We start from the raw sequence: 25,529 nt of genomic DNA on the forward strand, positions 1-25,529 counted from the left end.
TGGTGAGGCCTAGCGGGTTCCTGCCATGCTTCGTGCTGCATTTAGATACATAGTAAGTTTAGATGCCTAAAAAGTGGGTGTTTCATGGCCGCAGCATGGATTGCCTCAGCCTTCCTTCGCAAACCAGCACGGCCACCTCCCCTTCCTCACGTCCCTTAGGTCCTTTCCTAATGGTAGGATACAGTTAGCACAGCACTCCCGTCGCTGCCTCTCCCCAAAGACGTCCTTTAGAGGAGCTGTGGAGGACGGCTGAGGTCCCTGGCACACCCCAGACAGCCTTAACTCAACCTTCTGCAGCTCTGAGCTGGACCACGGCGAGCGGTGCCACCTCCTCCCCCTTGCTGCCCCCTTGCAGCGCCCAGCCTTGCCCCGGGGCACTTGTTGCAAACATTGGAGACTTTAAATAAGCGGCTTACTCGGGGTTTGACACCCGTCTGGGATCGCGCTGCATCACCCCAGCCCTGCCCTGAGCTCTGCTAAACTTCGCTTTTAATGAGACCGATACCACCCATCCCGTCCGTGCGGAGGATGTGCCCGCTCCGTGCACTTCTCCTCGCTGAGCGCCTCAGCACAGTAATTAGCCGTGCTGCCTCGCCTGATAACGTCGAAGCAGGAGACTCAGAGAAAAGGGCGGCCAGTAGAAGCCGTGCCTCCTAGACAAGCTTCTGCGGTCACCGTAAAATCCAGCGGCGCTTTCTCCGCACTGGCTGTGGTTTACTGATGTTGATGCAGGGGTGCTTGCAAAAAGGCGTCTTGGCTGTTGCAGCAGATGGGCTCATTTCCAGGGCTTTTAAGGCATTAAAGCAAATCATTTTTACTTCCTATCCTCCCATCTCACTCGCTTTATTCTTACTTCTCAGAGGGACTTAACGCGGAATACGTGAAAGGAGAAAACATGGAAGCTGTCGTAAGCGAGGAACCCCAAGGTGAGACCTGTGCATTCCTTTCCCTCTCTGCACCTGGCCACAAAAGCAGCTTTACTGAGGGACTTTCTTAAAGTCCCTCGTGCTGTACGGAGCTGCTCTGTCTCTTTGATGAAGACGCCACTTAGGTGATGCTGCAGCTTTTTCCGAAACACCCACCACAGTGTTTTTCCCCGTTTATCGCACACAAAGGAAAGCCTTGGTAAGAGACCAAGGAGCTCACACTGCAAACGGTGGCAGTTAATATTTAGCTTTCATGTTTTCAGCCGTCGAGAGTGTCTTAGACAAGAAAAGCGTGCTCCTCCTTTCAGTGACAGATTATTAGGCTGCTGCAAAGGCTTTTCCAGTGTCACGCACAGCCATCCGGAACTGGGCACCCATTGCTTGCACTCTGGTTCCATCGTGTGCGATTGTACTCACGGCTTTTTCTCTTTCTCCCTAGTTAAATACTCAGTACTGGAAACACAGTCAGCAGAACCACCAAAACAAGACGGCGCAAAGATGTAAAGCATGACCCGGGGCTGGAAAAGAATCAGTCAGCAGCAGATGGAGATCTTAACATGCTTGTAATTTAGCTTTTTATTTAATTCGACTCCAAAGCTATTTAATGTATACTTAAGCTTGAACTGGCTTCTTATTGCTCTAGGCTTTAGGGTTAGAGTGGTAGTATGTGTTTTATTTTTTTTGTAAAGAGGTATATGTTTACATTGGAGTAATATTGTAGGTTGGATGTCCGGTTGTATGCAAACCAACAGAAGGTGTGTCGGCAGCGGTCAATTTTCAATTAAGGGACAAGATCTTTTTCAAGGAGCAGAAGAGCTTACAGGTGTGAAGGAGGACGGTGAAGTGCCTGTAAACAGCCATCCAAAGCAAACCGCCCAAAGCCCTTTGTAAAGCCCCTCCAGCCCACTGCTGCCATCGGCTACGGGCACCCCGCTTACAACGGCGGCGATGAAAACTGCACGTTTCCTGAGGGCAGATCCCGGTCCCTGGCATAGCTACACCCCAAAATGAAGTGCCTACGGGTGGGTCCTCGGGGGAGCCTCGGGCTGAGGCAGGTGATTCCCTGCTCCCAAGCCGGGAGTTGAGGATGCTTCACCACCGCCCAGCACTGGGCTTCTAACCACGTAAAAGGACCCGATTTTTCACACCAAGTGATAAATACAGGTAACAGCAGCGTGTGCAGCCTTCGCTTTTGGCAAATACCGTTTGAATGGTTGGCTCTGTGCTGGAGATCAGAACGGAGCTGAAGGTGCCAAGCGATACAGTTGGTCCGTGTGACACGAGATCGTCACCGAAATGAAAAACGTGGGTGTTTGGATGCTCTCAAGGACAGGTTCAGATCTCATTCACACTAGAACAAATTACAGATTTAACCCAAAAGAAAACAAATTATGTATCCATTAAGAGCTGTAGCACTCACTACCACCAGAGCAGTGGTACTGGTACCGAGACCTGAACTTCACTGTCCTGCAAGAATTTGTGTTTATATTTGTAGTCCCTCCCCAACCCTTTTTTATCGCTGCTAAAGTGTGGATGCTGCCACTTTCCAATACATTTATCCAAATCAACAATTGCTTAAAAAGCATGCTCTCAAGTGAAGGGAAATTCACTTGGTGTCAAGAGATACTCACGATTTATATATAAACCTGAAATGTGCGCATTTGGTACTGTTTTGCAAATCCTGAATTTTGCGAATGTGTATTAAAAAAACCAAAACAAAACCAAAAAAAAACCCCCACCTTTCAGTTGGATGTACAAATTCACAGCTTTCAGGTAGCCGGGACTTGGAGGCGGCCTTGCCGGGAGGTGAATGAGCCCCGGAGCATTGCTGCCCAACCGCTCCCTCTGAAAGGAAATCGCCTGGTAACGTGGTAAAGTATTTTGCAATAGCTGCACAATTCTTTATGCTCTTTTTAACACTTGCGTTTTTAAAGCCTTACACTAGCTCTAGCAGAACAGCGACAGCCTTTTGTAAGGGAGATGAGTTGTAGGGATATATGGTGCCTCACGCGCATTCGGAATACTGAGGCTACAATACTGCTACGAACTCCTGCTGCTTTGCTTTATGAATGTGTTTGGATTAGGAAACAAAACATTTAATTATTGGCTGCTCAGAGAGTGGAAGCAGAGGAAATAGAGGTGGGATGGGCTCTGTTCGCTCACTCCCCGAGAAGGATTCTCCCGGAGGAAGCAGGGCTGGGATCATCCCATGCAGCAGCCCGGATGCCGACGAGCCACGCGGCCGAGAGGCTGCATCTCCGTTCCCAAACGCCACCGCCTGTTTTTCTTTCTTAACCAAACACATTTGCAAGCTGTAGCATGAAAAATGTTTTTTAGAGAGTTATTGTAGATGATGTGTTACCACACGGCATTGATGAACGCCAGGAGCCGTTTTCCTACCTTAGATCAAGTGACCGTTTGTCATCGTCATTGTCCATTTGTCATTTTCCCGCCGCCTGGGGTTCCTGTAGGTGCAGGTGATGGGGTTTATCCCATTTCTGTTACCCTGCCCACCCCGTTGCTCTAGAGCACAGTGCGATGGAGCGTCCAGCATCACTTAAAGATAGAGCACCTACCCCTCCTTTGGGAAGCTCTTGCACTACAACGTAGGAGAAACACGTGTCTGATTCACAAATACTGCAGTTAAAAAAAAAAAAAAAAAGGGCAAAAAACCCCCTATTTCACTGAAAAAGCCCGCCCAGTTTTTAGAACTCAGAAGTTGCTCTGTTCCCCAAGGCCTTTCTATGACTTTGGTGAACACTTACACCTTAGTGTAATTCCTAGGTATGTAGAAAACCATAAATGCGCAGTGAACGGGAGCACTTTTTCCAAAATTTACAGTAACAGGATTAAAGATCTCTTTCTCTAAGATTTCAAATAGGAAAATATTGACAAATACCAAAGGAAAGAAACTAAACTTGGTCTCCTCTTCAAAACTGGACAAAAGTCAAAGTCTTAATGTGCTAAATGTCAGTAAAGGCTCAATTTGCTTTTTATTGCAGTCTGGCTCCTTCATCTGAACTCTCGGACCGGTCTCTGAGAAACAGGGAGTTTATACATCATTTATATTTTGGGCATTAGAGCAACTGAGAGGATTCCTGTGTATTTCCCTAGTCGTGATCCAAGTTCTGAAACAACTGACCCAGCACTGACCTCTCTAACTACTTTCATGTAATTAGTGTCTATTCTCTTTAAATCTGGACATGGAATTTCAAAAAATCCTGCACTTTAGGTTCTGTATACACGGTACGAACTTTCTCATCCTTTATTTAAAAAGGCCATAAAAAAATGGGATTTTTTTTTTTCTTTTCATGAGTCCAAAAACTCTACACAGACTTGCTCAGAGGGCTCACACTAACTGCGCTGTGAGCCCTTTTTCTTACTGCACTTCGCTTCTTCAGCTTAATTAAAGCTATTTTTAATAAAATTATTCGGAAAAGGTTTCTCAATTACAGAGAAAACAGAGAACTGAACGAATTTAACTAGCTTTTTTCCTGTTGTTTATCAATTACTTGCATTTTCCTTTGGCAATACTGTAGGATTTTCTTCATTTGAGATTTGGCAATACTGTAGTAGTTTCTTTGTTTTAGATTCTTCAGTTGAGAATACTCTGACATGAATTTCTGGTACTATAAATTCCGTCATTTCCATGCAACCGCGCTAAGGAACCCTTACAAGTGCTATATTGTCATTCTTCACTCCTCATTTGTTGTGATAAAAATGGAATTAGTCCATAATACCATTTCAAATTCTGAAAAAAGTAAGATGAGTTGACAGGCTAAAAGGCTTTAAAAATTTGCCTCTGCAAGAAAGAAGGTTCAGGAACAACTGAAGTTCAGAAACAACGGGACCGTGAAATTAGAGCATCCCTTCTTTGGAGGGAAGGTCTCACTCAGGAGCAACTTAGAAGCACTGTTTGCTGCTGCAGAAGCGACCTATACCACATGAAAGTTGGATGTTATGCTATGAAAAGATACGGTTCGTTTTGCTAATGTGCATGTTAAGGATCACGGGGGTAAAAAAATCAGAATTTGACTACCATTGGAAAACACCAAATAAAACAAGTTGTCTAGTAAGACATTTTAGACTTGTTTTTTTTGTGGTTTTTTTTCATGTTGGAAGTAAACAGCAAACGGTGTTATTGTACGTCACCTCTTCTAGAACTACACTAAAGACTTTATTTAGAAAAACAAAACAAACTGGACTTTGTGAGGAAAACGAGTATCATTATGAAAACTTTAATGATAAAAATGAAGTATTTTCATGCACACACATACACGCACTCTCCTCGCCTCACCCAGCAACTAAACTCTAGGTAGCGCCCTGTGTCCCTGCCTGCTCTCAGCATGGCTGGGTTTTGGTCCCGCTCGTTCCTGCAGTTTTCTTTGGAATTTCACATCCAGTAGATGAATCTCCCATGCGGTGCAAACTAAGCTTTTGACCTTTGTATAATGATGCAGCGCTTAGTCTCACAGTCGAAAAAGGTGGTTTATATTTCGGACTAGCTACTTCCAACTCATACCTCTTGTAGAAATGGAATTCTTTCTTCCCAACTGCACAAGATCCGGCAGTCAAAAGATCTCTAATGTGATACCCACTTAGTTCAGCAGATGCGATCTCTCAGCAAACGCATGCTCCTTTTTGCTTTTTAACATAAATGCTGTACACGGGGAATACTCTAAATTTTCCATTTTACTTTGTCCTCTGCTGTGGGGCTCAATGACTGGGAGCTCTTGATCCCAACAACCGTTGTCTGTTAGAGAACCAGCCATTCTTGGTGTTACTACATACAGCGTATGAATTAGTACAGCTTTTCTTGGAAAATAAGTGAAAAATCAAACACTTCTTGTTTAAAGCTTTAACTCCTTGAGAGGAAGGCTGCCTATGCAGGGAACAAAACCAGGCAGATAGGAGTGTTTACCAGCTTTAAAAGCCTTCCATTTTAATGAAACAACAAAAAAGAAATTGCTTTTGTCTACAAAGGAGGAAAAAGTGTAATTCAGCTCTGAAACAGGACTAAAATAGCAAAGCGTCTGGTGCTGATTGTTCACTTGACTTACGTTACAATCAAAAAATGTTTCAGTTGGTCACTGAGGCCTCAGCCCATTCTAGGAGAGCAGATTCAGGTTGTTCCCCCTCTCACATGTCATTGACAAGAAAATCCTATAGGCCAAATTTAACTGCTTGCTGTCTTTGCACGTTCTCTTTATACTTGGCAGAGTCAAAACCAAAAACCAAAGCAAAGACCTTGCTTTTGAATGAGAAGTTAATAGTTCTGTCCAAGGTGTACCAGACAGGAAAGGGGGTTCTGCCCTTTCCTCAACCAGTTCAATGCTGCCTTATTTAAAAATTAAAAATTAATGACAGATTTGTTAAATCAATAGGAAAAATCTGCTTATCAGGAATCAGGCTGAGTACAAAGACACTCGCCTCTTCAATATAAAGCTATGTTTTATCTAGCGTATATGAGCTATGTAACACCTTTGAAAATTTCCACGCTAAGTAGACAGAAGACCCTCCGTCGTGCCGACACGTACCCCAGCAGGCCCCTCGCCCGCTGCTCCCCCTTCGGCCCACAGCAGACTCGCTCAGCGATGTTCGAACTTGTGGATAAACAGCCCGTCGGTTGAAAGAACTGGTATTCTTCTATGCAAAACCGAATTCGCAGATTTTAGCTCTAGGAATCTAAGCTTTAAAAATCTCAGAATGCTCAAGCTAATCCAGTCATCACTTTTACAGTAATTATAGAGAAAATGTTGTGATTGTTAGCAGCAACGAAGAGGAAAACTTCAAAAGATTTTCTTTAGCGCTGCATTTTAGAGATAATGTGCTTTACTTTAATATACAGTTAAAATGTCAAGGAAATCCGAAGTATGGAAGAGTTTAATTCAATACCAGCTCAACATATTTTGGCAACGTAGGATTCACTGCTGGCACACTGTTCAGCAGAACCATTTTTACAAGGAAACATCTTTCATCCATTTATAAAAAGCCTGCGGTCGATTAAGGGTTGCAACATTGCAAGCCTTCCTAAACTTTGCTCTTGTAGGTGAGTATCTATTATGAAAAGCATTCACGATAATAAAAAGGACACGCTGAAATACCCTCCACTGCACAGTAAACTTACGAGACTGGATACAGCACATCTGCCTTTCCGCTTGAGGTTGGAAAAGCGCTCAGCAGCTTGCCTTACGCATTAACTACACACCACGGATATGAATGCAGAGAAAGAGGAAAGCGCCGTCGCACGTGAAGAACAAATGCCCAGTAATAAATGAATACTCACAGGCAGCAAAAACCACAATCAGCATACAGAATCAACTGGCTCTCCAGAACGGGGCTTAATTCGCGCAAGCAGAACTTGGACAACGCAAGCACAAGTCAAAAAGCAGAGCTGCAGTATTTAAGTGCCCTAAGGAGAAGAACCAGATTCCCGTGAAACATAGCAAGGAAAATAATCCAGGGAAAATTTTCAGCACGCACCATTCCTGGGCCTTCCAAGAAAGCCACTGAAAAATTTTTTAAAAGGTTGGATGTTACAGTAATCAAATCTCTCTGATATGAATATTTTAGGGGGGAGATGAAAGACAGTTGGAAATGTATATTTTATATGAAAACACCGTTAAATTATTCACTTTACAGAAAAAAATGCTAGCAGCAATTTAAAAAACAAAAATCCAAGAGGCTTTATTTCCAGAAAACCAATTAAGATCATATTATTTAAAAACTTTGCCGCACAAAGTCATTACAAGTTAAGGTCTTCAAAAGAGTTTGGACAGGCAGGATCCATTTTCTGAACTTCCAGCTTAAAAGCACGGGAGCGTGCATATGTTTCACATCACATACACATGTGTATAAATGGACACAGCTTTGCATTTTGTGTGTACACTTTAAAACAAAACACGCTTAACAAAATGTGGAGCTATACAGACTATACAATTTACACAGCTGGGTGTCATTCCAACCCCAAATATTACCATTTGCTAGAAAACAAACTTTTTACTTTGTACAAGACTTTGACGTGAATAAGTTTACCCCTTGCTCAGGAGGCTGAAACTGAACAATAAGCTAAACAGTCAAAAGACTTTATTTCAACTTGTACAAAAGGCATTAAAAAACCTAAAATACATGCTTTACCAAATATATTACATCATACAAGTCAGTGTGGTGTACTTGATAAATCCAGCTTAACTTCATCCACTTTTAATGGCATATTTAGTCAAAATGTAAAACTGACTACACTGGAAAACATTTCTTTTAAAATCAATTTCCAAGTGCATTAATTACCTAAAAAAAATAGAACGCTCTAGCAAAAAAAATAAACATATTACTGAGTGAAATAAGGAGCTCCCATTCAGAAAAACGTTCTGTGTTCTGTGTAAGCATCATGTGGCATTTAACCTGATTCTCTCAACCAGGCACGGTACCCCAGGCAGCGCGAGAGGCATTTTTCTGTCTGCTTGGCAGATGGGTTCCTTTTTAGGATGGTTAAATTGTTAGTTGCTCAAAACAAAGTTTCATTTCACAATTGGTGATTTAGCTAGAGATGTCAAAACACATGTGGGAACTGCCAACAAGAAAATACATCACATCTATTGAAGCTCTTTTTGGCCTCATCATGCTAATACCAGACACAGAGTAAGGCATGTAGATCATAGCAATTACAAGTCACTCGCACTCGTTTTGTGATGGGAAAAGCATTTCACCCTCCTCTCTGTGTTACCTGACGATTTTTTTCACATGGCTTTTGTTACACATCACACAGAGGTGTGCACCGGTGTGGCTGAATGGGAAGGAGATGAACCTCTATCAGAGGAGGAAGAAATGGATCGTGTAGCGGCTTCCCGCTGCAAATCTTCAACCTTCTTCTGAAGCTCCGTCCGGATGGCGAGGAGCTCTTTAAGATTTTGATGGATTGGAACCTGCCGGGTGAAGAAAGAAAAGGCTTATTTTGACTCGCACAGTGAATCACCTTCTCAAGCAGTGCTCCACTGTTTCCTTCAGTAACACAATGAGTCCAACACCTATGAATTTCAGTATATCAATATTTAGGGACAGTCATTTGAAATTAAACATTTCAGCAAACTGTCCCTTTCTAACAACAGAGTTGGCAGGAAACCTGTTCAAAAGACTGTTTGCAAACGGTCTTGATGGGCTACCAAGCGTATTCCAGTAAATGTACCCCTATCCCTTATCAATACCACTTTCGGTTGAACTTAAAATGCCTTTCCCGGGGATCTATTTCCTCTGCCTGTTGGGACAGAACTTATTTTCTAAAAAGAACAGCGTTCACAAAGCAGGCTCCATACAGAGCATCTTGTTACTCTTCTAACCAGGCACCTTTCCAAGAGTCTGACCCCGTCCAGCTTGTCAGTGAGAGAAGTGCAGCAGCCAAGTGAATTGTGCTTGTGGTGGGCCTCCCGGAGTCACACTCTGATAAACCTCTCGTAGAACTGGATCAGGTTTCTGTCTCTACTTCTTACAGTGCCCAAAAGCCTCTAGAGATGCACCTCTCTGCCTCAGACTTCTCCACATTGCTCACGCTCATCTGGAACATTCAGCTGTATCACGGCCAAAGGAAGATGAAAGCCACGCTGGTTTTTGCAGCTGGATCTGTTATCTCAGGCAAGCACAAAAAGACCTCCCCTCCTTCCAAATGCCACAGAAAGGCCAAAAAAGTTTGACTGTAGATTGCTTTTAATTTATTTTATCTTGTATGATCTCTAATTGCTTATAGTTTTTGGAAAGAGCAAGATGGGAAAATAATTTAATTGGGCTGGCGAGACAATCACAGGGAAATGCAGCAATGGGAAATCTTTGGATTGATAGACGTTGTAAGTAATTTATACCCCAGGATTATGGAATGCCAGGCTCCAGGAAAACGCATTCACCCACGATCACCTCCTGCTGCTTAAAAGTGATTACGGCGCTGGGATGCACACCTGAGCATGAAATTCTCATAGGGTGCTATGTGAAGAAGATATCAAAAACCAGAAAGGGTTTCTCTTCTTGCCATCAACACACAACTCGGTCACAATTTATGGTTATATGAATTCAGGCTTTTGAGAGAAAGTTCACAAAAAATCCATGCATGTGATTTTGACATTTTCAAAATCTAACACTCGTGTTTCTACAACAGGAAAATACCACTTCATTTCTAATCTTAGTTCTAACTTAAAAGAATAAAATAACATCAAACAGTCTGCAATGAATTCCTTCTCTTCTTGCAATCTTCTCCTGCGTCTGCCACACAAACTCTTTGGCAAGTAAGGCCTACAGACAACAGCCTCCTTCACTAAAACACAAAGCAGAAAGCCAATCTCATTTCTCTGAGGTGGTATACGGAAAATGCACACACCTAAAAACGTGGCAAACCAAGTCTGGTGATGAAGCTTGTGCAAGATGCTGTAATACGCGCTACCAAAAAGTCAAATTTCACTGAAGACCAAGACTTTCTGGAATTAGCATTCCCTTTCTGTTTTTTTTTTTTCTTTCCTCAAGTAAAAGATCCGTTCCTCATATACTCCCACTTCAGATTTCTTCTTTATGAAGACATTTTTGTGAAGCACTTAGGTCTGGAACAGAGTGATTTACCATTGGTATCATTAGTCACGCAAGCCCTGGGTCACGGGAGATTTGTACACCTGATTTCTGCACAGCTTAATCATGATTCAGCGTAACAGGCCACTTTCTCCTAGACACCTTTCACACGGGCATTGGCTGGTGTGTTCCACTGCACAATGCTCAAATACTCATAAAAAGCAGTTCCATACGACTGGCTTTTGGGGAACCCCCTACAAATCATTTCAGGATACACAAAAGCCACTGCAGAATTTGGCAAGGAGGAAAACTGTGGCTGCAAATCTTAATCCTTCTCCTGCATTCCCCCAGAACCTAATTCAACAAGATGCATGCTCAAACTTTGACACCACATGCCCACCTCAAAGAACAGGACTGTCTTTAAATAAATTAGCTAAATAGCGATAATGGCATTTTAAAAGTTCGTGTATATTCAACTCACAAAAAAACCTCTTCAGCATTAAGGCTGAAAAATAACACCCTCAAAAAATTAGGTGTCAGAATGAAGATTACTTCTTCAAACTCATTTCAGCCTTCCTGTACATCTGTATAAAACGTTGGTTAAATAAACATTAAAATACTAGATTCCCCTTGTATTCCTCGTTTATTCAGTGCACAGTCTGATGCTACTCAATTAGTGAGCAGTTATTCAATATTTAGTTTTGTTTGCAGTGTCTGACCCCATCCTTTATTTATTCTTCTGAACTTAAAATGATAAAATTTCCTTTTCTGTACTTTCATCTCACGTCAAGAAACAAATTTATTTCTGCAGTACTCTAATGAGGTATGGGAGTACCAACACTCCACTTTTACAGACAAGGATCTGAAGCAAACACCTCCTAATTTTGCACAGCTTGGATCTCAAATTGCTTTAACAGAGAAGTTTGTAATTCTGCACTTCGGCCTTGTGGGCATCAAGCAGGACACCCAGTACACCAGGAGCACAGACACGGTGACCATTCTGCTCCAGGTACCTCCCTTACAACAGAGGAATCCTGCGGGAAAGGCAGGGAGAAACTTCATTTCTCCAGAGCAGCATCCTGCTCCCTCACCCTCGGGATGATTTTTCTTTGTCTGCAGCGGCGTCCCCTCCCACCTACTTTCTCAGATTGTATTCCATGGGTTGAACAGAAAAGCAAAGACCTCCAACACTTGGAGCATTATTCACTCCTAGTTCCTATTCCCAGTTTGTCACAATTCTCTCGTAGGCTCTGTATCAAATCCATCTCTCAGTCCTTTTACTCTCATTTATTCTCGGGCCTTGAGAATTCACTGAGATTGTTCCAGCCTCAGACCTCCAAATTGGATGAATTTCCTCCAGGATATGAGCAGGCACATTTCTGAAACATAATCTCTCTTACTAAAATCTCACGTTTGCCCTAGAGATGGAATATTTACAGAAAAACAGCCCCTTGCCCCAACAAAAGAAGTCTAAAATACCAATATTTTGATATGGGAAAACATTTTTCTTAGTCACATTCTCATAAGCAACTCAGCCTTCTTGGACAAAGTTTTACAAAACAATTCCATCAGAGACACATACTTGGTGACTCAATACATATCATTAGAGTCCGGCAAAGCTGTAAGCAAGGCAGAGTCTTAAAATGGAAAAAAAAAAGGGTCACCTTTAAAATGTTGGCCATCTTTCAATAAGTGCATGTTAGATGTAAACACTGCGAGACAGTTCTACATAAATATCATCATGCCATTTCATATGGTAGCGTAAACACGAATGGTTTTCTAATGTCAAGTCCTTCCCAGGAAAAGATTCTCATTTAACACAGCATCATGCAGATGCGCACTGATGTAAAACGATGAAATTCTGAAAATAGATTTCACACACTAAACTGCCGACACATACTTTAATTTCATGAAATAACGTGTCAAATTCAGTCTAGAGAAATCTTTAGCGCTTTCAGAGTATTTTCAAGCAGCTGACAATAACCGATTTATTAGTGATAAAGGTCCGTGTTCAAATTACATACTCATGGGGTAACAAAAAGGTGGTACAGGCAGCTGAAAGATATAAAAAAATTATTATAGACGTTCTTACCAAAAGAGACCTGAAAAGCAGCCTGGCATGAGGAGCTGTGTTTTGCCCCAGATGTCTTCAATTCCGCTACTGTAACTTCCCTTTTTTGAAAAAAGCAGCAAATTCAAATCACAGAGAATGAAAAGATAGACAGTGGTGCTGGAGGGAAAAAGGGGGAAAACGCCCAACACAAAGCCTCAACCTCAAGTCATGTGTATTTTTTTTTTTTTTTTAATGAAGCCATTAAGAGAACCAAATAGAATTTATTTGGATTATGCCGCTTTCTGGAAGCCTCCTTCCATCTTGGAAGGAGGAGGAAGGGTACATGAAGCATCTTCACAAAAACCATTAAAATACTAATAATAATAAAAAAGAAGTTTAGTTCATTTCCACATTTCCTAAAGACTTATTCCCAGGCAGAGCTGTTGCTGCTAGTGTTTCCTCATATCATCCTGTGCAAATTCTTACAGATAACTACCTCCATTTTAGTCACTTCACACCATTATATTTCAGCGTGTGATTCCTCTCTCAAATAAAGCCTTCAGAAAGGAACGGGTCCAACAACCCTCACAATAACACCCCTAATGGCTTGCTGTGAACGAGGTTCTCCTCTACTTTGCCACTGTTTAGAATAAAAGGAAGAGTGACACATTCTGCAAGGAACAAGAAGTTTGGAGAAGATCGTTTATTAAAAGATCTTGTTACCACTTTCACCCCAGAAGTGTGTACTTGCACAGCACAACTAATGTCTCCATGGCAAGCTTTTATTACAGTCTTGTTAAGAAATCGTATAATTGATTTGACCAAGATGAATGTGTTGGGAGTCTGACAGCAGATACACCGTTTTCTACACTCTCATCCCACCTCTCAAATTAGGAGTGGCAGCTCAAAAGATGACTCTGGACCCAGCACTCAGTTGCACTCAAGTTATTTTTTGCCGCTTTACTCCCCTGTATGGATAGCCGATTTTCAGAAAAGCGTGCATCCTTTCCTTTGTGACAGCAGCTTCCCAGCGTGTTGCTGCAGTAACGCTGCTAGGCAACACCCGGCCACTACAGCCAGGTCCCCGTCATTTCTGTCCCTACTCCAAGGGAAAGCAAAGACCTACTTCTGCTGCACAAGAGGAGCCTACGCAGTACACAGATGGAACCTAACCCAGCAGTGCATCTGCAGTTTTGTTGGGCTGGAAAATTGGCTGGGCCGTTGCTCATTAGGTCTTCAGGATGTTTTTCACGTGTTATTTAAACTATCACCTCAATGTGCTGAAAAACAGTAACTTTCATTTTCAGTATTTAACAAAACATTCCAGTAAAAAATAAAGTAGAAACATAAAGGTGAATGTACCACATTTTAACAGATTTTGGTGGGTTAACTTCATCAAAAAATTCTGTAATTTGACTATTTACAAGAAATAAAATTAGATTTCTCTAATTACATAAAATTTACTAAAAGCAGATCAGAATTTAATCAATCCCAAACAAAACTGGCATTTACGTCTAATATAGCTAGCAATACAGTCCAAGCAGGGACTTGATAAGTATTGGTACATGGTGAGTACTTGGTAATCCAAGTAAGGGGTTTGCCAGCAGCAGTGGGGATAAGGGCCCGAATCCTTGGGAAGTCTGACCTTGCTCCAGGTGTTAACCAAAGACCTGGCTTTGTAAAAGCCAGAGAAGAATTTACCTGCAACACCTCAAGAAGATTTTTCAGTGCCTTTTTTTTTTTTCCTTTTAATTGCTACTGTAATATTGACTCAGAAATTAAGAAGAATAACAAATTCACATTTTTGCCCATTTCAACATTATTTTCAGTTTCCAGTCCAACTTTTCTGCATCAAGCCATGATTAAACTTAGGACCTGATCCCCCTTCCTCATACAGTCTATTCATCTGTATCTACCGTCTACTCTTGCACTTCTCCCTTCCCTTCCCCTCCGTACCTAGGCTATTGCCAGCTGCCCTGTCTCTCCAGAGAGTTTCCTCTCCCTGGTACGAGCAGCCTCTTCCCCCTGTAAGACTTGAGATGATCCTCCCACTCCTAGTCATACTTGCAATGTTTGAAACCCCGCCCCCAGTCAGCAAAAAACAGAAAAATGCCGCAAAATTGAGTGAGCCAAGTAGCGGTCTTCGCTCAGAAACAACTGATTTTTTGTAGCTTCCTGAAAATTAATCAGTTAAAACAGACGGGGTGTTATTTTCCTGATTAGCTAGCTTTGCTGCCTATTTGATTCAAAAGCAGATACTCTTCCTACACTTTAAAGATAAGGCACCTGCTGCCTATAACGAGCTGAAAAATACTTAAAACATTCTTTATTGCTTAAATATATTGAAGAAACATTCTTTATTGCTTAAAACACCATTGATATGAAACCATTTTTTAAACTGAATTATCCACGTGTACATCAAAAGCAGAACCTGGTGTACTGTAACTCTCAGAACACACCACTTCACAGTTATAATAAATTATTCCTGCTGGGTGAGGACCTGAGGAAAGATAAAGTTGGGTTTTTTTAATTATGCCCACACAGAAACTATAATTATGCTATACAATATACATACTACAACACATAAAAAACTTCTAGACGTAAGACAGCTTCATTTCCTAAAAAATTCAAACCTTCCTCTTCACAGAATTGCTACAGTTCACTTTCAGTATTGATTTTCAGGTTTTCATTCCCAAGTAATCCTTCAGGATTCTGGAGTGCTTTTGGATAGCAAAACTTGTCAACACAAGGATAGGTATAAAAGAAATTATAATAGCTACTCACTTATAGTACCGCCGAGTCTTAATTGGATGGATATCTACCGTGTATTACTGTACTAGCTCAAGGACAGTCATTCACATGAAAATCGTTCAACAGTGAATGCATTTTGTCTTGTTCAGCGAGTATACTTTATCTATTTTAGCAACAGGGAAGAAAGGCTGCAGAGGAAAATGGTTATTTTAAATTCATTGCTTGACTTAAGACTGTCGGTTTTTCAAAAACTGGCTCCGTGCATTGGAAAGGCAACAATATCTCTCACTTGAGCTTTTTGTTCCTTTTCATGTAGAGCTGGAACTCTGACAGACTTGCTTTTAAAACCTAGTTAACAGTATACTCACAGAAAAAGGAATTCTCAAATGATGAAAACAGCAGTTTTCAATAATGATCTATACTTCCACACTTATTGTAGCGGTATGCTCCAGGGAAACCAAGCAAAACCCCCTGGCCTTCTGGAAAAGCAATGACTAGCAAACAGAAATGATGAATCCTATGATGTGGGAACTGGAACAGAGATTTTTGCAAACAACTATATAGATTTCCAGACCCAGGAAACTCTACACGCTACAAGCTGATACCATGGCTTGTTAAAACCTACAGCCCATTTACATGTAGACATCTGATAGATTAGAGTAATGCTTTGAGTGCTTGCTCTTCAAAACATGTTAGAGACTCCAAAAATGAAGATTATTTGTACAGTACTAGTTTCTCCCTTTATGTGCATGTTCTGATGCTGTGCTCATTACGGGACACCAATCTTTTTTTTTTTTCTTAAATAACTACAGATTCTTTCAGCACACAGGATAAGCAGTTAGTCTTTATTTTCTTCCGTATCAATTGAATGCTGAGAGTTTTATCCGCAGCTGCAAGTTACCTGCAGTAAACCAGACTGGAAATCTTGACATAGACACCCAGATAGAAACTACCAGGTACTGTAGGAAACTTGCCTTGTCTCACAAGAAACTCCATGGTAAATGCAGGGATGAAATTTCCTTAGCTAGGGCAACACTCAGCTACCTAACCCACGAGGTGATTCCTTCTCCTGACATCTCTTGCCTCATGCTTTCATGCAAAAAGATAGACTTGAGACCATGGATCGTGGACCAGCAATGCCAAGCATTTCCAGAGCCATATGATGGCTTTGTCCTGCCACAAAATGGGCTTAAATCATATGTATGAACTTTGAAAATACTACAACCAACATCAACATGCTCAGAGAGGAAAATGCTAGGCAACTTGACTGAAGGCAGGTATAAATAATACCCACATGCCAGACAGTAAGTCCTATCCTGTTATATGCAGGATGAAGCATCTCAGTAATTATGTTTTCCAGTTTATTCACAAAAATTTTTCCAGTGATGCTTAGCATCTTATTTGTTCTTTTAAATATGCAATATTTTGTGTTTATTGACACTGAAGTTCATCTGACATCTCATCACTCAACTGCTCAACACATCAAATCATTCTACAATTCTATACACAGCATAAAAAAAAGCAGCAATCATTGTAACCTATTTATGTGCTTTCCAGATCATTTCTGTATATACTGAACAGTTATTTATTCCTACCTTTTCCTTTCCTTTTTTTTTAAGCCAACTGTTAACCTATGAACAGGCTTCCCCTGGCTCTTCATGGAAGCTCGTAAGACTGCCTTTAGCAGATGATCCCATTCCAGTAGGTGAATTGAATTTCTAGGTTATAGACAATGCCAGCCTTATATTCTAGACGAACATCCACACACACCGAGAAAAGAATGAATTTGAAAAACTTATAGGGATTCCTGTGATATTATCTCTAGCACAGTGGGCACATTTCCAGATCAGAGCTTGAAGAAAAGTTAATAAAGCCCCAATAATTAAAACAAAACAAGTTTAAGCCCTGTATTCCAAGGGTTAAAATGTAATTTCCCAGAAGGCGTAAAAACAACTAAACATATCCTAATGGACTATGTAAATTTTGTGACTAAAATACATTCTTTTCCTTGTCTCTCCCATAGGAAGGCACAGCTTGAATTGAAAGGACCAGAACTTTTACTCATGCTCTGCATATATGACTTGTAAAAGTAATTTATTTCAAAAATACTGCCCCTGCAGAAGTCATATTCCGGAAAATAATTTCTTGTGCTCTCCCCACCTTCCAGAGTTGCCCAGGCAGATAACTAACTGACATCTGGCAGCCAGAACTCCTCAAACCGGTGTAAAGGGGTCTGAATGACTACATAGGAAAGGAAAGAGAAATACATGACATCAACTGAAAAAATTCAAAAGCATCACACAATCTTATCTATTACAGACTGGTAGGGTCATGTCCTGGTTCCGGTGGGGATAGGGTTAACTTTTCCTGGTATTCCATGCCATGTGAGCCACGCCCACCCTGAGCTGCCGGGGGAGGGGGCAGGAAGTTGCTGCTTAAAAGCGGGCTGGGGCGGCCCGGGTCCGGCCGGCGAGCGGCCGGCGAGCGGCGGGGGGAGCGGCGGTTCCGTAATCGCGTTTGTATATTCCCCTATCCGTGTTGTTGTTGTTGTTGTTGTTGTTGTTGTTTGCCTGTTCCCTTTGCTGTTCTATTAAACTGCCTTTGTCTCAACCCAAGAGTCTTGCCTTTTCTTACGATTCTTCCTGTGTTTGGAAGGCACGAGCGAGCGACACGTGGTTCTTTGTTGCCATCTGAGGCTAAACCACGGCAGGTCATCTCTAAGTCCAGTAGCAGGTACCCACTGGCACACACCTCCATATGAGAGAATGAAAGAGCTTATCTTCCACAAGTCACATACGTATACACATTTCTCAACCCAAGGAAAGGGCAAATCTGAAAAAAACCTCTTCTCAGTCAATGAACTCAAATAAGATAGGACTAAAATCTATCTAATTTTCTTGGGACAAGAAGTCAATAATGATGTAACACCTCCAAACTGAAACCAAGGAACATTTTTTTTCACTTAAGAATTAGAATGACCTTGTTGAAGCACAGTTTAGCAAAAGGGGAATCTACAAGACACGTCCATATTTAACCTAGAATTTTCCACACCATTCACTTCTCAGACACTTGAGCTTTGAACCCTGTGTGTCACCTAATTGCACAGCATCTACTGCAATAGAGCCATAAGCCTAAAATGAGGCTCTTGATGCAAATACACACCATTAAAACCACCGATTCAGCCTTCCACAAAACTTAGATAGAACTGAAGATATATCATTATAAGCAATCGTTTCTTTACAGAACGTAACTCTGAACTCTCTATGTCCTAGCACAATGACGAATATGATCAGACCTTACTGTACTCCTAGAGGTCTGGTGAGAGGCAGAGATTTGAAGACAGAGTACAACAAAGCAAAAATAAATGTTTATCTCCAGTTAGCATTCAGTAATTTTCCTATTAAAAAAAATTAAAGGTGATGTATGCTCATTTCCAATAGAAAAGTCAATGAAGTGCAATGATTAACTTGACTCAGTTTGTTTAAAAATTCAGTGCTCGCTCACTAATAAAGCCGAAATTAGAAAACCTAAAATATTGCCTCAGCCAAAACCTGCCCCTTTTGCTCTTACGAGTTTCCCCTCCCATAATATAAAGAAGTTGATAATGGGTATCAAACATCCACTCTGATTGTATTAAAGGAATATTCTTCATCTTCCCTTAAACTCATGTAATTAGGCCTTCCTCCTTTTTGGTGAGCTCCTAGAAAACAATAAGCATTTTCTAGTTTCTTAAAGGAGTTTCTGGAGCTGATAAAACAGTACGTGAGGTTGCCTTGAATTGCTATTCATCAGAGAGCTCTTCAGTAACATTAAATATTTAACTTTCTCTTATTCCTGTGGAAAAACAAAAGAACCACATTAAAAGTTATTCAACAAAAACACCTTTTCTCAGTAGGTGGAGATACCCATTCTTTTAATAAATCCACTGATTATTTAAGAAATCTTTTCACTGAAGATAAGTGAAGACCTGCTGGGCGTCGCAATGGTGATTGTCTGTTTTGCTGTTACTGAAAAGGTCTGAATGCTACTGAATCGGCTAACGGCGTGTGAAACTAGACAATGCAAACACAGAAGAGTGCAAACTCAGTATATTGTGATTATAAAGGCTATTATTTACTTCTTTGCATGAGTTTGTGCTTTCATAATTAGATTGGAGAACACAATTCTGCAACAAAAAACTGTAATTTCTGCAGGGAATTTATCCAAGTAGATGTGAAACACTTCCGAATATTTGTCACAAATATCACATAAATTCAGGACAGAGACAAGAGGAAAGGCATGGTGTATCTTCACAAGACAAAGCTAATGCGGTAGATCTAAAAAGTCGGAACAGCTGTATTCAAGAAAAGAAGGTGGTACTAAAGTTAAGGCTGTTACCAGGATCATCAAATTTTGTTACCTTCAGCCTGCTGATTTGAGGGACCTGTTCTCAAAGACCAATGAAGATCAATGACTGACACGTGTGAGAGCGCCCAAGTGCTCTCCGGCAGAGAGGCAGCGAGCAGAGCTTGCCACTAAGTGTATGGCAGTTCTGGTGTTTTCTCATTATGTCATCTCTTCCCCACCCTCAGCTCTTTTGGACCGGGACTAGATTTCACGTGTGTTTACAAAGCCTGCTCACTTTCAGGGCCTGTGGATCTCAATTAAATACAAGTAATAAACTGGCACCGCTGCAGGCTGATTATACTAAAATGTGCATAAACCGCGCAAATGTTTTTCAGCAAATAGTTTAAGGGAAAGATGATATTCTGCTAAAAAGCAGTTGACAATTTTACTTTAAAACCATAAAGATTAAAATACACCACCTTTCAAGTTTTAACACATGCTAACGCCTAGCAGGTACCTAACAGTCATAGGACTACATCAACCAAAACAGAACACGTCAGGGGAATAAAGCAGCTCCGAGGAAACACCTCCGTGAGAAAGCAAGCAATCCAGACTTTTCCAGGACCTTAAAAGGTATTTCTCAGATGCCAGGATTTCTACCAGTGTACTGTCCTTGAAACTTACCTTGGAACACCATCTTTTACAACTGCCTCTGACTTGTGGATGTCTAATAAATTTGAAACTCGTGTCTCATTCTAACTGCTAGGAGATGAAAGCGGCTTTCGAGCAGTCACTTAATACAGGTGATTTATCATAATATGCTTGGGGGTACCTTGGAAAGTTACCTTAATAGAGAGATGGTGTAGCACCCTCAGATATATTATGTTTGTGACACAAACTGAATGTTCTTTCTTCAGACTTCTAAGCATGAGAGCATATGGAGTATTTGTCTGATGAGATTCAGAGATTTAACTGAATAGCAGGCATTACTTATAAGAACAAATACTGGATGAATCAAGGAGCATGTACAGGGAGTGTTTAATCTTTAGCATGCCAGCTTGAAACTGTAAAGGTCAATTGAAAACAAGCGCCTATGTGATGCTAAGTTTAGAGAGCCTACAAAATTAGTCAGTACGGAGTCCAATTCTTTCAGAAACTGCCGCTATATTTTATATCATTGCTGGTAAAGGGCAAAGCATGATTAAAAAAAAAGGTACACTAAACTCTACAAGAAGGTTAAGGCAATAAAAGTATTAAAAAGTGTTACAAAGTATTACAGAAGTGTTATAAAAGTCATCTTCTGACAACGAAGACTGTTAATCTGCTACCTTACACAAGCTGATAAGTGGTACTCTAACTCCCTATTCTGCTGGTGACTTCAATGAAAGCATCATTTTACCAAGTTTGAACACATCTCGCATCTTTTTCAAGAAAATCACCTTTTTCCCTATCAGCTGAAATATGTGCAACAGATGAGTACTTTTGAAATTAAATGTTTCACTCGACACGATGAAAATATTTTTTTTAAATCTCTGTGCTCTTGACTGAAACATAGAAGTCACGTGAAAGCTCATACCTGAGGCCGCATCCTTGGGTTCCATCTGACGTAGTAGTTCACCCATAGTTCCAAATGATTCAGACTGGCAACAGGATACAGCACGTGGTTTTCATAGTTTACATAGAAAGGATTTGTGAATTCATCTAACTGGCTGTTTATATAGGACCACAGCGATACAGTCTTTGTGCTTACCTCCTGATTGAAAAAAAATATTAATTACATGGATTGCAAAACCTTAAAATATGAGGTTAATATCTACATATCAGTAATTTTGTCCGTGCAATTTACCTTATCTACCAGAAAATTGCACGGAGAACAATTCCAGTAGCTGATTGTTAAACAGCCTTAAACCTTAAAACTTCAGTAAAACATCTGAACACTTATTCTAGTCCAAGGCTAACTGAGAAAGGAGATTCAGGCATATTATTTTCAGAGACACTAAGGTTTAGTTGAGCAAAAGAAAGCTGTACTACTCATAATTTACAGCAATGTTAACAGCTACTTAAATATATGGTTACACACTGACCAACTAAAAAAAAAAATTAATTTAGCTTTGACAAGAAAATCAGTGAAGGGATATGTAGTTTGGAAGATCCAAAAAAGCATCTGTGAAAAAATAATTATTCAGTTCTCCCACTCTCACTATTTGTTCCCATCAATTGATATTATGCATTAAAATGTCTATTTTATCTTTATTTGCACTTCTGAAAGTAGTATTATTCTAGATGTAATCAGCATAATCATGGTTAGATCAAGGATTGGAAATCTGAATTTACATCAGATTCATCTTGCAATTTTACACTCCTTCAGTGTTGTAAAGCATGTGTTTCTACTACTGCTGCGTATTAAATTGCATTTCTTTATTGAGAATTGCATCTGACTATTCATTTATGAAAGAAAGCTGTCTGGAAATCCTACATTTGCTGAGAACGTGTTATTCAGCTCCATCTTGTGGTATTTACATGCAAGTTTTTCCCTACAGAAGCAGCAGAGATAAACCAAAAAAAACTGCAAAGCTAAATATGGCAATGAATTGTTACTTGCTTTAAAAAATATGAAGTATTAAAAACAACAAAGCCAAAAGTAAGCAAAAGTGTACTTGGAATATTAACAAACATTTAATATTTTTTTTTCCAAACTCAAAGTATTTCATTGAGTCCAAACTTCATTCATTTAGATATTTTAAATTTCCATAGTCTTCAACCACAAGTTCCATCTAATGATGTCCTAAAGTGACCTGCAAAGTCATCCATAAGAGTTCCTTCGGAAATAGCGAAAAAAAATGCGAATATAATTTGATGATGATTATTTAAAATTGTATCTGTTGGCTAGAAATATCTTAAAGAGGACTTTCTAAAATCCTCAAATCCCTGAACAAATAATAACTAAAGAAAAATCAGTGCCACCTCATTTAATAGCAGGGTATTCAGTGTGTATTTCTCTTACCATGAAATGGAACAGGTTACCAGAGAAGCTGTGGCTGCCCCATCCCTGGAAGTGCTCCAGGCCAGGCTGGATGGGGCTTTGAGCAGCCTGGTCTGGTGGGAGGTGTCCCTGCCCATGGCAGGGGACTGGAACTAGATGATCTTTAAGGTTCCTTCCAACCCAAACCATTCTATGATTCTATGACTCTATGAAATTTCATGTCCGCATTGTCTTTTAAGACTGCGTGACAAATGTACCCAAAACCACAGCTCAGATGTTCTTAGGTGTTTTACACTAAGCCTTTTCATACAAAATCAACAAATTAAGAATGTGTATCACACTAATTATTTACCTCTTTTAATCTCTCTTTTTCACAGTTGCATAAGAAAGTGCCAAAGAGACAACTGTAAAGGTGATCCAGAATGGTGATCAAAAATAACTCGTTGAATTCAAAGGCTGCAGGAAACTGAAATAAAAAAAAACGGTAAAATTACTTTAAACTTTATTTTAAGCAATGTAGAAAGGAAGAAACTCAGTCATAAGAAATAACCAAAAGATTGAGATAAGATCTTTTTTCTTGTTTAGTGATTATTTTCAGCAAAACTCAGCAATTTCAGTAACTCCCACTGCAATAATACATTTCACCTACATACTTCTTTATAAATACTCCTCGGAGACAAACCTTACATTCATTATGCAAGTATACTAGAATACAAACATAGAAGCATTAGCTAATGTGAAACTGGTGACACAAAGCAATCCATTTTAAGGAGCTCTAACAGTATTCTGCTCTAACCCACCCCAAACTGTCTTCAACATATGCTTTATTTCTCTTGTTATAGGACAACACCATCATTTTTTGGGGGGGGGGGGAAGATAAGAGTTTTATTTCCTATTCTAACATGCAATAAATTGGATAATAAAGACTACCGCATGTAAAATGTGCTTAACATATATTTAAAATGTTTCTTTCACTTTCTACCCAACTAAATTACTTTTCTCCATTTCACCCCTCGAGTTTACCATTGGCTATGTACAATAAGCCTTTAGTCCCTCTTCTCTTATATTGGGAAGTAAATCCCGTACATCTGAAAGGAAAGACCCGATATTCCGCTGAGCATCACTAGGTATTTCACTCACAAGTAGAGGTTACCTGATACATTCTAGGAATCTACACCCAAAATGTTTAAGCCATATCTTAATCTGTAGTGCTCTAAAATCAAAAAGGAAGAAATTAATGCAAACTGCATGGGCTGCTACCTATTCAGATGGAGAAGGTCCTTCTTCAATCAAATTTTATGATAGGACTACATATGGCAACTGCTTGATGTGTCAAAATAACTTTGCATTCAGTATGACAAGGGTCTCAAACACAGACACGGAATGGTAAACATTTAGGAGAAAAAAATTAAAAGACTAAAGAAAAATTTAAGAAGTGGCATTTCTCTCATTACCATGAAAATGCTGCAAGAGACTAGTTTTCAGGACAAATGAAACAAATTTTATTCATTCTCACTAAAGGAGTAAATCTTTACAAAAGTCTAAAATGCAAAGTTAGATTCATAAGGAAGAATTTCCTGCTATATGGAGAAATCTCAAGTCAGTATTGCAGATCTGAAGAAAGCAGCGGACTGGTGTCTGTTATGTGCCACTGAAGAATACTGAACACCTTGGCACGAGTGACTCACGAGCTGCTTTAAATAAAAAAAAGAAAGACGACAAGCATAGCTAGGAGGAATAACGCAGCAATTGGGACTGCGGATGAACTAGCTGATCCAGAAATTCCTCTTCAGTGTCATCTGTGATTTATGAAGGGCAAATGTTTATTCATGTTGAAAGTAGAGTTGACTAACACACAATGGGTGTGCTTGCATTAAACCCAGAAAGATTTAAGATTTAAGCAATGTTCTTTTGAAAGAAGATTGATTTAAGTCAAACATTGCAAAAACATTCTCTTTGCAAGATTTCTCAAGCTAAGATATACCAACTTTCAACTGAAAACTTTGAGCAAGGAAATTATCAATATCATGGCTCACAAAATGAAAGGGACCCTTCCTTCTTCTGACTCTGCTGTGGATTACGCACTGTTCAACAGCACAGCGTGCTCACACCGGGGCTCCTCTCTCAAATCACTGGCTTCTTTTCAAGCACCCACCCATTTGTTTTCATAAAACACAGAGCAACTTAAGATTATCAAATTCTCTTTTTCAGTCACGTTTAAAATTTATCACGTACGGCACTTCCTTCTCTCTAGGAAATCATGACAAAACTCAATTACAATACAATGACGCTAACAACACAGCTATGATTTTAAAAAAGTATGGCCAGAACTTGGTGAGCAGGTATGCTGAACCAAGTCAGGGGAAAATTCAGTGGGTCTCAGACCTCAGCCTCTCGCATCCAGCCCAAAGCAGCAATCAGATACAGAGAGCAAAAATAATTTGCAAAGGATCAAAATGATATTTGGAAATAACGTTGAAGACAAAGCCTCTCCTAAAGGGACTCTCTTTAACTGAAAGCACTTAATGAGCCTTGTCACATTAGGGTTCTGTGTTGTGACGGGTCCATACTAATCAGATGGATGCCGACATGGCCGCTATTCCAATCCAGTGAAGCATATTCAAAATTCCATACATCAGTGGTTGCACTACAACTAATTTATTAATAAGTGATAGCACTTTATTGAAATCCTGTCTTTGGATACAAGAGTTGTACTGTTGGAGCTGATGTATCAAGACTGTAAAGCTTCTATTACTGCTGCTGAAAAATCACTGACCTAAAAATGCTTTCCTCTGTAGTTCCAAGCCCATTAGCGTCTGTTTGAAGATTCAGGTGGAAAAATTCCCCAAATGAAAATTTACTTCTTGTCAGATCCACTAATTGTGAGAGAACACATGGGTCATTAAAATCTCCCACTTGCTGCTGCTGGAGTTGTTGGGCATTTTTGTAA

At 40.2% G+C, this 25,529-nt stretch overlaps 2 protein-coding genes across 3 annotated transcripts in view; one reads left to right on the forward strand and one right to left on the reverse strand.

Annotated features, from left to right (window-relative positions):
- CD99L2 (CD99 molecule like 2) overlaps positions 1-5,004 on the forward strand; it is a 40,996-nt gene extending 35,992 nt beyond the window's left edge. Inside the window, exons 10-11 of the mRNA XM_054215498.1 lie at positions 861-926; positions 1,366-5,004. Of these exons, the coding sequence (XP_054071473.1) occupies positions 861-926; positions 1,366-1,430 (131 nt within the window). The 3' untranslated portion in view covers positions 1,431-5,004. The remainder of the gene's footprint in view (positions 1-860; positions 927-1,365) is intronic.
- A 2,583-nt stretch (positions 5,005-7,587) lies between these two features.
- MTMR1 (myotubularin related protein 1) overlaps positions 7,588-25,529 on the reverse strand; it is a 39,213-nt gene continuing 21,271 nt past the window's right edge. For both annotated transcript variants that reach the window (XM_054215492.1, XM_054215491.1), the window contains 3 exons: positions 22,932-23,045; positions 21,173-21,349; positions 7,588-8,848 (listed from right to left, as the gene is read on the reverse strand). In XM_054215492.1, coding sequence (XP_054071467.1) covers positions 8,684-8,848; positions 21,173-21,349; positions 22,932-23,045 — 456 coding nt within the window. In that variant the 3' untranslated portion in view covers positions 7,588-8,683. The remainder of the gene's footprint in view (positions 8,849-21,172; positions 21,350-22,931; positions 23,046-25,529) is intronic.

The sequence above is a fragment of the Rissa tridactyla genome, chromosome 9 (genome assembly GCF_028500815.1).
Source record: "Rissa tridactyla isolate bRisTri1 chromosome 9, bRisTri1.patW.cur.20221130, whole genome shotgun sequence".
Classification (NCBI taxonomy): domain Eukaryota; kingdom Metazoa; phylum Chordata; class Aves; order Charadriiformes; family Laridae; genus Rissa; species Rissa tridactyla.